This window comes from Pleurodeles waltl, chromosome 4_2, assembly GCF_031143425.1.
Source record: "Pleurodeles waltl isolate 20211129_DDA chromosome 4_2, aPleWal1.hap1.20221129, whole genome shotgun sequence".
Classification (NCBI taxonomy): Eukaryota; Metazoa; Chordata; class Amphibia; order Caudata; family Salamandridae; genus Pleurodeles; species Pleurodeles waltl.
The window spans coordinates 34,393,016-34,409,311 of NC_090443.1; the positions used below are offsets into that span (position 1 = coordinate 34,393,016).

General features: G+C 45.2%; 1 protein-coding gene across 2 annotated transcripts in view; it reads right to left on the minus strand.

Moving 5' to 3' along the window:
- Window positions 1-1,202: 1,202 nt before the first annotated feature.
- SPMIP11 (sperm microtubule inner protein 11) overlaps window positions 1,203-16,296 on the minus strand; it is a 43,866-nt gene continuing 28,772 nt past the window's right edge. For both annotated transcript variants that reach the window (XM_069230506.1, XM_069230507.1), the window contains exons 3-4: window positions 5,863-6,007; window positions 1,203-1,375 (exon numbers count right to left, since the gene is read on the minus strand). In XM_069230506.1, coding sequence (XP_069086607.1) covers window positions 1,327-1,375; window positions 5,863-6,007 — 194 coding nt within the window. In that variant the 3' untranslated portion in view covers window positions 1,203-1,326. The remainder of the gene's footprint in view (window positions 1,376-5,862; window positions 6,008-16,296) is intronic.

Consider the following 16,296-nt stretch of genomic DNA (forward strand, 5'->3'; position numbering starts at 1 on the left):
GATTTTACTTAAGTGTGTAGTGAGTGTGCATTTGATATTGTGAACAATGAGGTAGGTTTGTTTATGTTACCATGGTGCCCATGATAAGGATTGTTAGTAACTCAAAAACAAGAACTATTTCAACAGTACAATGAGTAGTGTTCTCTGGGAGCTTCAATAATCAGTCTTTCACATTCATTGTTAGTGTATTGAATTGAGTTCAACTGTGTTACCCATTGGTGGGAAAGCAAAACTTGTAGAACTATGCCAAAGTCGTAGTTCACGCAAGAGTTCCCTCTCCCGCTCTGCTCCATGTTAGGGACACATCCTGAGCTCTGAGATTAGGCTCAGTGGTGAAACTAGCCATGATTGCACCCAGTGGTGTAACAAAGGCCCCTGCAGTCTCCACGGTGTGGGAGGCTCTTAGCTCCTAGCTTCAGGGGGACCCCTCAGCACAGCACCCTGGCCTGAGAGCTTCTGGGTGAGTCCAGAGGGGGGGCCCTTCATATACTTTGCAGGAGGGCCCACTCAAGGTTTTTTACGCCACTGATTGCACTGTCTTCTATATGTGGGGCCCCACAAACGAGTTATGTTTGTGCCAACTTGTAGTACTGAATACCAGGTGAGAGAGGACACAGAGCACTGTTTGAGGGGCCACAGTGACCTCTAGCGCTGCTTGGCTTGGGTTTGTGGAGAACACCCTGAACCATCCAGCACCGAGCACTGTGAAGAGTACGACTTCTCACCTAGCTTCATGCTGTGAGCAAGACACCTTTGGCACAAATAAGTGTGAAGGGCAGGCCCTAACCACCTTATGTAGGGACACGGGCAGTCTGACTCTTTTAGCAATGGGATCTATTGGATGGCCACAACTTGATCCCCACTAGCACAGGGTTCTTTTTTGTCAGAGACATCCTTATTTCCATACCCCACAATATAGGTGAGTGGGTACACCGTGGCACCGACTGTGCGAGGAGGCAGAGTGACCTCTAGCTCTGATGGGGTTGGTGTGAAGGAAACACGCTGGTCTATCCACCACCAAGCTCTGTGAGAGGGGCACTCACTGACCCCTCTAGCATCAAGCTATGTGTGAAAGGCATACGTTGACCCCCTTTAGCACCAACAGGCCCTGACCCCTCCTGCACTGATCTCTTACTGATGGGCACCACGTGTGCCTGTACCCCCGCTCCTACAGCTCCCAAGAAGACAAGACAACATTCTGATTGTTGTTTAGGAAGAATAATGCTGAATGTATTTTATTAAGCATAAACTATAGGTGAAGCGCAAGGAAGGGTGTGAGGAAAAGTCAACTATGTTCAGGGTGGTGTCTTCGGTCCACGGGAGCCATCAGAACAGACTGAAAGTTCTGTCAACCTTCGTCATTTGATCCACAAACCTGCAAAAGAAACAGTGTCAGCATCTACTTCTCTGTGCCCTTCATTACCACCCTCCCCTCACCCTGTACCCCTCCCTTCAGCAGACCAGCCGCTCAATTATCAGCCACACCCACCTGTTGCCGTGCCTTTCTTAGAACTGTACATGTTTAAACGTTTCTATGTGATCTTTTGATAACCAGGAACCTGAGCGCTGACAGTCGAGGCTTTCTGCAGGACGCTGGTCTGTAAAGGCATGAATCTCTTCCCTGTGGCTTCTCGGTTTTCTGTTACAAGACCTTTCCGACAGCCAATGTAGTCGGAAGGCCTTGGACTTAAACTGTCCCTCCTCTAGATTGAGGTGCAACAGTTGCTGACGAGGGCCAGGAGCCCACCATCTCAGGAAGGAGTCTGCGGGTCCGAAAGCTGTTCCAGGGTTAGCTCTGAGCACTTCTGGCACACCAGACTGCCTGTGGGGGGCAGTACTTGAACGCAACTTGTTTTAAACAACATAAACTTAGGTGTTGTGCCCACAAACCAGGGAAATTGTAACCCAGTCACCAAAATGTGTTTTCGGAAGCACAACTCCTCCAGGGTGACCAGCCCCGGCATACAGGTAGAGTGGGTGATGGTAAGGCCCACATGAGTCTTCTAGAGCCAGGTAGTGCCACTTGTGCCCCCCATCATATCTATCCTTCCTAAGCCCCTTCACTTCTGAAGTCATCTAACATGCTAATCATATTCCTACCCAGTGCTTGAAATGGAAAAATTAAAGTGCAGGTACTCTGTGCCAGAGTACCTGCTTGTTTCCGAGAAGTGCCGGTACTCTCCAATTGAAAGTATTACGTTTTTCTTGAGATGTGCCGGTACTCTCCCTCTCAAAATAAAAAAGTGCCGGTACCCAGTACCGGAGAGTACCGGCCCATTTAAAGCACTGTTCCTACCGGAATGTGCTCCATCGCCATTATCCATTACCAACAGCCATCGCTATTGATAGTTTGTCGTGGATTTGGGCTGCAACCCTGTTGCTCTCGGTGGCTTCAGCAGTGCCCACATCCACTGCATACCGAGGACCATCCCTCTCCTGGGTGCAGCATAGAGTCCGCGCCCCAGTCAGCAAGCACTGAAATGGGCGTGGCACTGTTAATAATCCATGGTAAAGGGCTGAATAGACTTGGATGAGTAGGGCATTAGCATTAGGCCATAGCCTCCTCGGTTTGTGACCTGCATGTACGTTAGCTTCTTTCCAGGTTTGGTTTTATGGGTGGGCTTGCATGTCTGGCCGTGAACTCGGGGTCTTGGCTACCATTAACCAGAGGGTTGCTGTGGGTTGGCCCTCCTTCGCTTCGGGGTATCTTTACCGACCATTTAGCATGTTTGTGTGTCTCCTGTGCATACTGTTGGGTTTACTGTTTCCCCGCTCTTGGATGAAACCTTGAGATCTTGGCTGCTGATTCCCACTGGATTCCAGCTGGTTGCCGCCGGTCAGGATCGGCTGTGTAGCTGATGCATCTATCATGGCGTCCTTTTATCTAGTGCATGCTGTGGGTTGCCCCTCTGTCATTCTGGGAAAAACTATAAGGATAATTCAGACATGCTGCCTGAAACCAGTGCATGCCCGTGGGTTGCTCCTCTGCCACTCAGATGGCGGTGCTTCAAATAATTTACCATTATCTGCCTATAACGAGTGCATGCCTCAGACTTGCCCTCTGTCGCTCTTTAGACCTTCTACCAAAGCTCCAGAGGAGTTAGTAGCTGCAGCAGGGGTGGGGATCTTTGTAGGCCTCTCCTGTCTGCAACGCCGCAGACAAAGGCTCATCATTGAAAGTGAAAGGGTGGAAGGGTGAGTAAGTCGATGGATAGATGAATTTGGAATGGTGGATAGACACATGGATGAATGAGTGAAAAGGAGGAAGATGGATGAATAGATGTATGGATGACTGAAAGGGTGTTGAATGAGGAGGTTGTTTGGATCAATGAGTGAAATGGATGATGTGAGGATGGATAAGTGACTGAAAGGGTGGGTGATGGGAGCGTGAGTGGATGGGTAGATAAAGTGAAAGGCTGGGTTGAAAGAGTAGTTGAACTGATGAGTGAAATGCATTATGGATGGATGAGAAAAGGATAGATGTAAGGCTGGATGAGTGAAATGGAGTGTAGAGTCGTGGCTGGGTGAAAGGTTGGATGAATGAAAGGACGAATGAGTGGACAGCAGTGAAAGGGTGGATGAGCGGAAGGCTAGATGGATGGATAGATAAATGGGTGTGTGAGTGAAACGATGGATGGGTGAGTGAAAAGGGGATGGACAGATACATGGATGAATGAGTGGAAGGATAAATGGTTCAATGGATGTGTGAAAGGGTGGATGGATAGAGGATGAGAGAAAGCATGGATGAGCGAAAGGGTAAATGGATGGATCAGTGAGTTGATGGATGGTTGAATGGATGGATGATGGAGTGAAAGACTGGGTGAATTGACAGTGAAGGGGTAACTATGGACGAAGTGAAAGGACAGATGAGTGAAAGGATGAATAGATGAAAGGATGAGTGAGTGAAAGAAAGGATGGACTGATGGATGAGTGAATGGGTGAAGGGATGGATGCATTAAAGGGAGGATGGATGAGTGACTGAAATGATGGATGGGTGAGTGAAGAAGTAGATGGAGGGATCAATGGATAGATGGATGTGTGAGTGAAATGGTGGGTGGATAGGTGAGTGAAAGCGTGGATGGATGGATATATGGGTAAATGAGTGAAAAGATGGGTGTAAGGACGGATGAGTGAAAACGAGGGAGGGTGGATGGTTGAGTTAAAGGATGGATGGAGGATGAGAGAAAAGATGGATGAGTAAGTGAAAGGATGGATGAGTGAAAGGGATGGATCGATGTGTGGATGGATGGACAGAGTAAAAGTATACATGGATGAGTAAAAGGATGTTTGGAAGGATGGACAAGTGAAAAAATGGATGATGGGAGAAAAGGAGGGTAGATAGGTGGCTGGATGAAAAGATGGACAGATGAATGAAAAGGTGAATGGATGGATGGACGGATGAGTAAAAGGATGGGTGGATGGATAAGCGGGTAAATGGATGGATGAGTGAAAGGGTATATGGAAGGATGAGTGGATGTATGTGTCGAAGGATGGATAGGTAAATTAAAGGCTGAGTGAAAGGGTGGATGGAAGGATGAGCGAAAGGGAGGTTGGATGAAAGGATGGAGTGAAAGGGTGGATATATGGACCATAATGCGAGGCTGAAATTGGTCCCATCCATTCTTAATTCAGAAGGGGGATGTTGTAAGTAAAGCTGCAGGTAAGAGATAGAAAAATTGTTTCCTATGTGATAAAAGCGTAATTGTTTTTTCCTTCCTATTTGAGCACTAATTCTTGTACAGATTGGTGGGCATTTTTGTTTCAGTTGAACTCTATTTGTTTATATATTATTTATGTTAAATGTAATTATCGCTGCCTTTTTTCATATCCCTAATTATGTTCAAAATAGAACGATCTTAAAGTAAATTATGATTTGTTTCAATACAATCAATTAACAATTTTAATGTGCAACTTTTCATAACCGTGTAGTATCAACGTGAAAGTAGGTTATTTTCTTGCATTTTCATGGAATTAAGTAAAGTGCCTAGTGATGCCTTATTAATTCAGACCACATTCGTTTTTTTATGATCTTTTAAATGCGCCAGTTATAGTTCTCCTTTCCTCTGTGAAACGTCGTTGGGTTGACTACAAAGAGGGCATGGGGAGAGGAAGGAGCTATCTTATGCTGGTGGAAAGTGGTTGGTAAACCTAGCATTGATTGTGAGCATGGACTGTCATGGAGGGGACAGAAGATGGCTTTAAACACTTATGGCTCATGTCATATTCTATTAAAGAACCTCCATGGGGAAAACTGCTGCACTGTTTTTGGCTAAATTCAAAACTCTGGTTTCCGTATCATATCTGTGTAGCCTCCCTTACTCCTCACCATTTCAGGCACACCTAAGTTTTAGATCTGGTCACAAAAGAGGGTGAAAGATGTAATTTACTATGGAAAGAAGATTTTGCTATCACTGTTGGCCCTACTGGACGGAAGTGTGATGCGCTAGGTGGAGTTCTTCACAAGTCCGAGCTTGGCTTTATAGCCCAAGTCGCCTGCATTCAGGAGCTCCAATGCAGCTGTGCATAAATATTGTGCAACTTTAAGAGCCTTTAAAAACGTTTCGCAGAAAATTCGTATTTTAGAATAATTGTTCCCAAGCGAATCTTTGAAATGTACCTAGTTTTTGTGTAAACCAAATTACTTCAATTTCTGTGCTGCCCTTCATCCTCTCAATCCAATATTCTAATCTTTCAAAATAAACTATTTACCCACAGACCATCCGTCACAAACTACCACATTTCTACCCTTGTGAGAAATACACACGTTCAGAGTTCTGTCATTGGATGAGTGTGGCACTGGGGAGTGTGGGCATTCCACACATTCAGATCCCACCTCCTTCTTGCTCTTCACGTTGTACTCACCTGGTCATAGGGCTGCTTATCATCGGGTGGTGCGGGGTTTTCATCCAGGGGTCAACAGTCTCCGGCCGCACTCTAGGGTCCTGTGGCAGCCACCACCCAAAACCCTGGCCTGCTGTCAAGGGCACTCGATACATTTGGTTTGGTGCTGAAATAGAAACAGCGTATTGTTAGAGCAAGTCCTGATTACTTAACAGTTCCCCTGATTATTCACCCTATCTCCTGATTTGCCTGGATCCCAACATTAAACATGTTCTTTCCACTCACCAAAGGCTCAATGGTCGTCGATTCTGGATGTGTGCCCCATGATTCCTAGGGTTCTGATGTGTAGGGGCTCACCTTGTGCTCTATTCACCTGACACGGACCTCGCCTGAGCTGGCTGTGTAAAGCAACCTGGTTGGAGGCAGAATTACTTAACATTTTGGGGTTCATTGTTGGCTGTGTCCGGTGTTGCTAACTAACTACTGTCAAACTAAAATTCAAGCATACTGCAGCCGTCAGACTTTATTCCACAGCCCAGGTTTACTTCTCATTGCTTGATACCCTTTTTGGGTTACATTTTCATGGGAATTGTCCTGTCCCTAAGCAAGGTGTGACTTTCGGGGCAGATCAGAGAGTCTTAAAAATATTAATTATTGTAAAGCAATGGGTTCTGCCTATCAAATCTGCCCAGATATTTTGCTTTTTGAGCACCTGGTTTTTAACCTTTATATGAACTGTGCATGTTTACCACCAGTGTCCACCTTTCAAGATAAGGCCTCCACAACGCAGCAAAGGTAAGGGGCACTTGGCTGGTTACATGTGACCCCATGTGCACATGAATAGGGGCTGCAAATGTTTGACCCCAACCCGGAAACAATGCACAGGTATCCTGGCACAGAGGGAACTCTGCACAATTGGATATTGACCTGGGGTCATAATTGTAGTGTACACTCGTATGGAAGTTCCAAGAAGATATCTGTACAGCTAACGGGTCATCCAAGGTTTTCATATTTCTTTGGTTCAGTTCAGGATCATGACCCAGGTCTTTTGTCACCCTGCTGTGCCAAGTTTATTACATGTCTCTCCAGCAGCCGGAACAAGGGCCACCCTGCTCAAAGGGAGCAATTAACAGTGCTTTACTGAGCAAGACAGGATTGGGGATTGAAGGATCTGCATCTATCAGTTACTTGTCACACTGTACCGCTACAGGGTGGGGCCAGCAAAACCCACAGAATAAAAGACGAAGCCTAGACAACTTGGGTTAACACAGTATGGGGCTTCCTTTTTGAGATTTTAGTAGGAAAAACCCTGGTAGTGATGTCAGTGAGGGGTGGAGCTAAGGTCCCCAGAGGAGACGTGACTAGTGACTCCTGGGTGATGCCATCTTGAATTGTCCCAGCAGGCTGCCCGGAAGGGTTGGATCGGGGAGGAGAGGTGCTGTTGTCCCCCCCCCCCCCCCCCGGATAGGCTAGAGGTGCCTCGCTTCTGAAACCTTCCACCCCACTTAAAATGTCTTGCTCAAGGGGGAAAGCTCTCCCTTGGCTGTGTTATCTGCTGGACACTTAGACTGGAGGCAGCAGCCATGAACAACAGGAAGAAGGAACCCCCTGATAGCCATCTGGACTAAGGACTCTCACAACAGTTGTCCCCAGGACCATGGGGCTCTCCTCAGGACCAGGGAAGCTGGTCCCCCTAGGCCCCCTAAAAACTAGTTGGGGGGGAAGAACTGGGCTTCTCTGCCAAGGAGTAGAGAAGCCCCATAAGAGACAAAAGCTATAAGACTGGTGCCGAGAGCCAGTGGAACCAACTCCCTGAACAAGTCACCATCTTAAAGGCCAAAAGGCCTAAGGAAAGTTCTCCAAACAGCTAGGTCTTGCCACCAAGAGAACAATGAGCCCAAGATGGAGCAAAACAGCCCAACTGGGTCAGAGATATGAGCAGGATTTGACTTTTGAATGACGCTGGGCCTGCCCTGCTCCCTATGCCCATGTCTGGCCGCAGCGGGTGACCACCCCCGGGAAGGAGATCACTAAATGCAGGAGCAGGCAGGAAAGAAGAACTGCCTGCTCCCATGGCAGCACAGGAAAGAGCTGCTGGCACGGGGAGCCTGTAGGGAAGCCAGGAGTGGGCCCACTGGGATGTCCCTCACCATAGGCAACACACGGGGTCCCCAGGTGGGACTTGGCACCCCCAGAAATAAAAACAACATTAAAAAGGAAAGGCACAAGGCCATGTGGCAAAGCAAACAAGCAGCTGGAGCTGCTTATTAGTATTCACGCTCACTAAGGGAGCACCCCATAATGCCCTCTAGGACTGGTACAAACAATACTTTTCACCTGCTCGTGGTGGCACCAGGGTGGTGGGGTCACCACCACCAACAGTAATGGATCATGGGGGATCGCAAGGAGGCATAATGGCATCTTTAAAAGATAATGTCTGGAAAGTCTTCAAAAGGAGGACTGCCCCAAACCTGACCTATGTTTTCCAAGCTCTTCCCAGGCTGAAGATGGAGCTTTACAGTTGGGTGAGTGCACAACCTTCTAGAGGCTAAAGTTTATGGTTGCAGGTTCTGTGGCATAAAAGGTGTAAAAAAAAAAAAGACACAGATATATGGTACATGTTGACATTGCTTTATTTAAAAATGGTTGTCAAAGGACTTGAAATGCTTTACTGAAAATCAAAGGTGTTCATAGCAGTTTGGCAATGCTTTATTTCAAAGTATTATGTACCTATGAGATTAACCAATGCTTTATTCTAAGACGTCAATGACAAACCTTTATTTAAAGGGATGGTAAAGCCGATAGTAATTCTTATTTCTGATAGGCTGCAAAATGTATTAAAGGTTAGGCAAGCACCTTATTGCAATGCCTGGTTATCCATAAGTGCAAAGTGGGATGTCATGCCTTATTACTGATAATGTGGACACATGATTGCAATGCTGGACTATTCTTAACAAGTGCAGAAGAGATAGTGGTTACTGAAGTCAGTGAGAGAAAGAAGTATTACCATAACATGTGATTTCAATCTTGAGAGCGGACAGCAATGACCTAATACAAACTGACACCCCCATATATGGTTAAATGGTGTACTGTACTTGAATGGGGTGTTCTGTGAATTAAGGGGTCAAATGTAATGTTACCAAAAGTATCTCCACCAGCTTATGTATATTTGTAAATTACTGCTTAGTATTAAGTAGTACGTCTGTAATAAATGTACTTTTACTATTCTAAAGAAAAAGCACAGGCTGGACAATTATTTATTTAGTGTTGTTATTGTGTGCTAGCGAATGATGATTACTACCCCAAACCACCTCCCTTGAGAAGGCCTTGGACTGCTCTGCTTCCCTACTCTGAAAGAGTCAAGCGATACAATGGGATGTTTAATTGCCAGTGGTAAGTGAATGTGGACCCATTACACTGTGCAGGCCACACAATTGATGGCTGTTTCTCACACCTGTACACCACTAAAATTGTCTTCAGGGGTAGGGATGCAAGCCAGCGTGTGGCTGCCACCTTGATATGGCATTTTTGCCAACATGTCAACAGGTAGGCCTTATCATGGAAGAAGACACTTCATATAAAAAGTTGTTTAAATCCCTATGTGAAAGCTCCCGTCACTAAGGCAAGAAATAGTTTTGGACCTTTCCTCCAAGCAATGGTGACACACATAGGAGTGGCATACAAGGGGTCATAGATAAAACTGGTCAACCTAGGACCTGCACCCAGCTATTCTGGACATAATTCACTGTGCATGGATTTTTTGTACATACACAGGATCAGAGGTGTGTTGTCTGACCTTTGGCAAAGCCCTACATCCAGCCTTTGTTACAGCCATGCCACACCGGGTACGCCAGGCCTTCAAACATATGCTGCAGGACTTCAGATAGGTGTAGTAGCCTCTGGGGACCGAGTCTAGTCTGCAGCCAGGCTCTGGTCCAGGCGCTGTCCCACCAAATCCAGTTGCACTCCCCCTTTGTCCATACACAGCAATCTCTAGGCACAGAGATCCCTATGCTGAAACAGATGCTTAAGTCTCCCCCTGAGAATATCAAAGAGCCTGTCAAGGCCAGGGTGGTCACCTCCAGGGTAGAAAAGAAATTCAAACTTTCTCCCAGTGGTCCTGTGTACAGTGTGTAACAGAGACATTAGATACGTATACACACACACAAAAGGCACATTATAGTTGGGATCAGAATTTACACGTGCAAAACCAAAGAAATGTAGGTGTTATCGTTAGTTATTTCAAGTAACTATAACTTGTGCCCCAAGGTAACAATTTTACTGTAAATGTTGCAATGATATTAATAATGATGTCATAGAAGATGCAATTACTGAGATAATATGTTGGATAATGAGCGGGGCATGGTGAGGGCACGAGTTATAGTTACCTTGGGGCACGAGTTAGAGTTACTTTAACTATACAGCAGTTGAATTTCTATAGTTTTGTGCATGTAAATTCTGATACTAACTATAACGTCCCTGTCACCCTTAGGGGTTTTTTGTGTTCATTTCTAAGCTTTTTAAAAAAAAAAAAATTCTAATTCCTACCTATAAGGTCCCTTTAACCTTTGGTTTTTTTTCAGTGAATTTTGTTTTCTTTTATTGCAGCAGGGGGTGAGCCACAGGGCCTGACCTGGCCTTGTGGCCAACTCCATGCCACAAGAGAAAAGCAAGGGGAAGAAGGCACACAAAAAGCCATGTTAAAAAGCAAGGAGAAAGAAGTGAAAACGAGGGAAAAGCAAGGAAAAGGCACACAAAAAGCAAGGAGAAAGCAATAAAAAAAAGAGAAAAGCGAGGAGAAGGCACTCAAGTAGCTGAAAAAGCAAGGATAAACTAGTGAAAACCAGGGGAAAGCAAGGAAAGGGCACACAAAAGAAGTTGTGAAAAAGCAAGGGAACGCAGTGAAAAAGAGGGAAAAGCAAGGAGAGCGAACACAAAAAAAACGGATGAAAAAGCAAGTGAGAACGAGGTAAAAGCAGGACACTCAAAAAAACAGGTGAAAAAACAAGGAGAAAGCAGTGAGAATGAGGGGAAAGCAAGGAGAAGGCACCCAAAAAACGAGGGAAAAGGCAAGGAGGAAGCAGGGAAAAGCAAGGCACATGAAAAACAGGGAAAAGCAAAGAGAAAGTAGTGAAAAAGAGGAATTAGCAAGGAGAAGGCACACAAACTATGGGTGGAAAAGCAAGGAGAAAGTAAAAGCGAAAGAAAAGCAAGGAGCAGGCACACAAAAAAATGGGGAAAAATGAAGAAAGCAGTGAAAACAAGGAAAAAGCAAGGAGAAGGCACACAAAGTATGGGGAAAAAGCAAGGTGAAAGCAGTGAGGAGGGGAAAGCATGGGAAGAAGAAGGTACCCAAAAAACGATGGCAAAAGCAAGGAGAAAGCAGGGAAAAGGCACACAGAATACAGGCATGGACCTCAGTCAGGGGTCGCAAAATTCAGTGCCTGGAAAACAGGGACATTTCATCCTTGAGGACATTAGTTGAGTCTCCATTTTCCTGGCTTTCTGTCAATTGTTTTATTACACAAATAGTGAATCATATTATTAACCATTAGTGTAATAAAATGGAGTACAATTATCTGGAATATGACACTATCTGGTACAAATGTATGTTGTATGCATGCTTGCGTGTGAGAGTGTATGAATGTGAGAGCGTGTGAATGTGTGTGTATGTGTAAGCACGTGAGGGGGTGTGTGTGTGTCAAAGTAAAGGTTAAATATTGTGTGATGTCACTTCCGGTATCCCTGGCATTTTGGTGAATTGATGCCCATAAATACAGGTGAAAAAAGCAAGGAGAAAGCAGTAAAAAACGAGCGAAAAGCAAGGTGTGGGCACAAAAAAAACGAGGGAAAAAGCAAGGAGAATGCAGTGAGAATGAGGGAAAGGCACGTAGAGAGCACACACAAAAAACGGTGGAAAAGCAAGGTGAAAGTGGGAACGAGGGAAAAGCAAGGACAAGGCACACAAAAATGGGGAAAAAGCAAGGAGAAAGCAGTGAGAAAGAGGGACAAGTAAGCAGAGGGCACACAAAAAAAGGTTACAAAAAGCAAGGAGAAAGCAGTGAAAACGAGAGGAAAGCAAGGGGAAGCCACACAAAATACAGGTGGAAAAAGCAAGGTGAAAGCAGCGAGAATGTGGGAAAAGGAAGAAACAGGAACACAAAAATGAGGGAAAGAGCAAGGAGAAATCGGTGGAAATGAGGGAAAAGCAAGGAGCAGGCTCACAAAATACGAGGGAAAAAGCAAGGAGAAAGGAGTGAAAACGCAAAGAGAGGGCACACAAAAGATGGGTGAAAAAGCAAGGTGAAAGCACTGAAAATGAGGAAAAAGCAAGAAGGCATTTAATAACCAGCCGAAAAAGCAAGAAGACAGGCCAAGAGCGACGCAGTGGCACGGGAGAGCTGGGCCTATCTTAAAAAAAAATCAGCATATTTGTGGCAAACATTTTTATTTTTTTTTAAACACATTTTTTAGCCCCAGCCCTGAACCCCGACAACATGCCTAGAGATTCAGAATGTATGTACCATGCTCCCACTCATTTTTATGTTTTTTACTGGGACTCGGCTGAGCCAGAATCCAAAGATGTCTGCCAGCACTTTCTGGTTGAAGTGCTGGCAGCCAATGAGATTTCACCATGAGATCTATGCTTACGCTCCACCCAGATATGCACATTTCTTTTTCGTTTAATAACTAAAAAACTACAGAACGGATTTACACCAAATCACAAAAAGCACACTTTCTGGACCAAGAGCTTGCCTTCTACCAAATTTGTTGTAATTCAGTCCAGCGGTTCAGGCTGTAGTCGTGTCAAAAAATCCCTAAGGAAATTACATGGGGGAAAAAGCATTTTGAGAACCCCCCCCCTTTCTTCGGCTCCTACTTGACAAATCACCCCTAAACTTTCCAGACAGAAGCTCAAGTGAATGGTGTACTAATTTTGAAAAGTTTGTGAAGATTCGTCAAATGGCACCAAGGTTATTGGCAATACAAGAAATGTTTTTCCTATGGAAACTAGGTCCTAACTATAATTACCTACTGGCAACCACCAGTTATATATATATATATATATATATAATAAAAACCAAAGGTTACTAGGACGCTGTATAAAAAACATAGAAATTCACTACAAAAACACAAAGGTTACAGGGATGATATAGTTACGCAACATAATTAAAAAACAGAGAAATTCAATGAAAAAGTCACAGGGGCATTATAATTAGGCTCATATTTCACTCGTACAAAATCATAGAAATTCAGCAGTTCTAGTTACCTAAGCGAACTATAACATACACCCACTGCAATGCACTGCTTATGACCTCTCATATTACATCACTCATGACATGAACCATGCACGGCCTGTGGTTGGCCCTGCAGCCTACCCTACAGCACTCACAAAGTGCTTCCTTGTTTGGTGGAGATGTGATCATATTCCTGTGCATCAAAAACATGTCTTCAAATTTGGCAGGGAACACACTCAGGGGGTCCTTTTAGTAAGCAGTCTATCTTCCTACGAAAATGGGGGGTAGACTTTGCATACCATTAATGTATATGGGATGGGGCCAAAAGGGAGAACAAGATCTCTGGTCTTCAAGATGGAAATGCACACAAAACACTTAGGCCCATATTTATACTTTTTTAGCGCCGCATTTGCGTTATGTTTTGACGCAAAAGCGGAGCAAACTTGCAAAATACAATTGTATTTTGTGAGTTTGCACTGGTTTTGTGTCAAAAAGCGGCACAAATGCGGCACTAAAAAAGTATAAATATGGGCCTTGCTTTACCATGACCATGCACAACAAATTAGGATGATTAGTACTTTACAGAAATGGAACTTCAACTTGGTCACCTGCTTTGGTAATATCTGTGCTTCCGTGAAAGTTAGATTTCTGTGAAATAAGCATCATACCAAAATGAATCCTGTCCTGTGTATTATTCAAGAAGAGACCACTGTTTTGTGCAGAATGTATGACCAACAGGAGTACTTTCTACTGACTAATTAGTAAGTGCTACCTCATTAGTAAAACGTATAGTTTATCTTCCACAATACAGCATATTAGGGACGCCGAGGTAATGTCTCCAGTTTCCTTGTGTGTATTTAGCTTTGACAATATGAATGTTCCTCGACAGTCTCCATCAGATAACTTTACAAGTAGGAACTGGAGAGAAAACACACTTGGAAGATTTGTACTTTCCAGAAGCAAGTGCTTCTGTCCTTGTTGGAGATGTAAGGGACCGCAGGGGAAGCATGAAAGCCCCCACAGTCCCAGCTGGCTCCTCGTCTCCTGCGGGAGCCTGCATTGCTCATGCACACAGGGAGCCATTGAAAATGCAGTTCTCTGCATGTGGGAGCAATCTTTTCATCTCTTGCCCTGCCCACTTGACAGTGGGCAGGGTAAGAGATGCCCCTAGTAAGTTGGTGGTCGCCGGGGCATACACATGCCACCCCTCCCCCCCCCCCAATATTATTAAGAATAGCCCTTGGGAGATGGTGGTCCCCATGACTTCTAAAAGCCCTAGGAGGAGGCCTCCCCCCATGTATTACTAATGCCCAAATGCCTCTGGGACCTGGCCCACCTGGGGTCAAAATGAATTAAGAGAGCGGAAGATCACACTTTTCTTTTCTTCTTTTTTTTTAATTCTCAGAAAAAGCCACGGATCCAGCTGAAGATTTTGCTGAGAATTTTAAAAATATACCTTTTACTCCTTGTCGGGTCCCAGGGGGATTTTTAAATTTTTTACAGATGGTGAGCGACCCCTTAGGCAAGGGTCGCTCCCCTGGTGGGCAAATTTATTTTAGGCCATCGGCCTATTTCTATTAGCCCAATCTGCCCCCAAGAGGGGAGCAGAAACCACTTAGGCACCAGGGATAGGTGTGTGTGTGTTTTGTTTTGGGGGGGGGGGGGGGGGACCCTCGGGCAACGGTCGCTTCCCATTGGGGCACATTACTGTTGGCCATTTCTGCTCCCCTTGGGGGCAGATTGGCCTATTTTTGTAAGGCCCATATACCCCCAAGGGGGGCAGAAACCCACCAGACACTAAGGAAGAAGTTTTTTTTAAAAAAATAGGGTGGGGATATGGCCATACTCCCACCCCAATATAAATGGGGACAAAGTTGTTCTGCCCAGCGGTGAGCAGATGGGGCAACTACCCCCGATCCATTCCCGGGGGGGAGGCAGAAAGCCTACTAGATGCAAGGGAATTAAAAAATATATATATTAGGGTGGTGTCTACCAAACAGTATGGACATGGTTATGCCCCCACCCCAACTGAAGGGGGTACCAGTCTTTCAGCACTCCCCTGCACACTAAAAGATCTTATCCCAATAACAAGCAAGAGGACATTTGATTATTTTGGTTTTACAGCTGGGCCATGAGAGCTTCTCTAACTCTCAAAATCATCCCTCTTGGAATGGTGAGGGCTGAACTTTTTGGTCTTTGGGTTGCTGCCATGTAGAAAAATGTACGAGACCTAGACACATCTGAAAACTAAACATCTGAGTGAATCCAGGGTGGTGTGCTTCACATGCACCCCACACCATTTTCTTACCCAGAATGTCCTGCAAACCTCCAACTTTGCTTAAAATCACACATTCTTCCCACATTTTTGTGATGGAACCTTCCGGAATCTGCAGGAATCCACAAAATTCCTACCAACCAGGATTGTTGCATCTATACCGATAAAAATTCTGCCCCACTTGTCAGCCTAAAAAATTTTTTTTTTCAAACCACCCTTTTGGACCCGCTTTGATTCCCCCTCAATTTCGACATGTTTTTGGCTCTTCCTTGTCACGGGGCACTTGGCCCACCTACACAAGTGAGGTATAATTTTTATCGGGAGATTGAGGGGAACGTTGGGTGGTAGGAAATTTGTGCCGGTGCAGTGATCCCACGCAGAAATGTGGGGAAAATTCGATTTTATAGCCAAATTTGAGGTTTGCTGAGGATTCTGTATGAGAAAACACTGGAGGATCCACGCAAGTCACACCTCCCTGGACTCCCTCAGGTGTCTAGTTTTCACAAATGTCTGGGTTTGGTAGGTTTCCCTAGATGGCTGCTGAGCTCAGGACCAAAAACGCAGGTGCCCCCCGCAAAAACAGGTAGTTTTGTATTTGATCATTTTGATGTGTCCACGTAATGTTTTGGGGGCATTTCCTGCTGCGGGCACTAGGCCTACCCACACAAGTGAGGTACAATTTTTGTCGAGAGACCTGGCGGAACGGTGGGTAGAGGGAAGTTTGTGGCTCCCTTCAGATCCTAGAATTTTGCAGCACCGAAATGTGAGAAAAATTTGTTTTTTTGTTGCCAAATTTTGAGGTTTGCTAAGGATTCTGGGTAAGAGAACCTCGTGACAGCGCCACACGTTACCACATCCTGGGTTCCCCCTAGGTGTCTAGTTTTCAGAAATGTCCAGGTTTGCTAGGTTTTCCCAGGTGCCGGATGAGCTACAGGCCAAAAT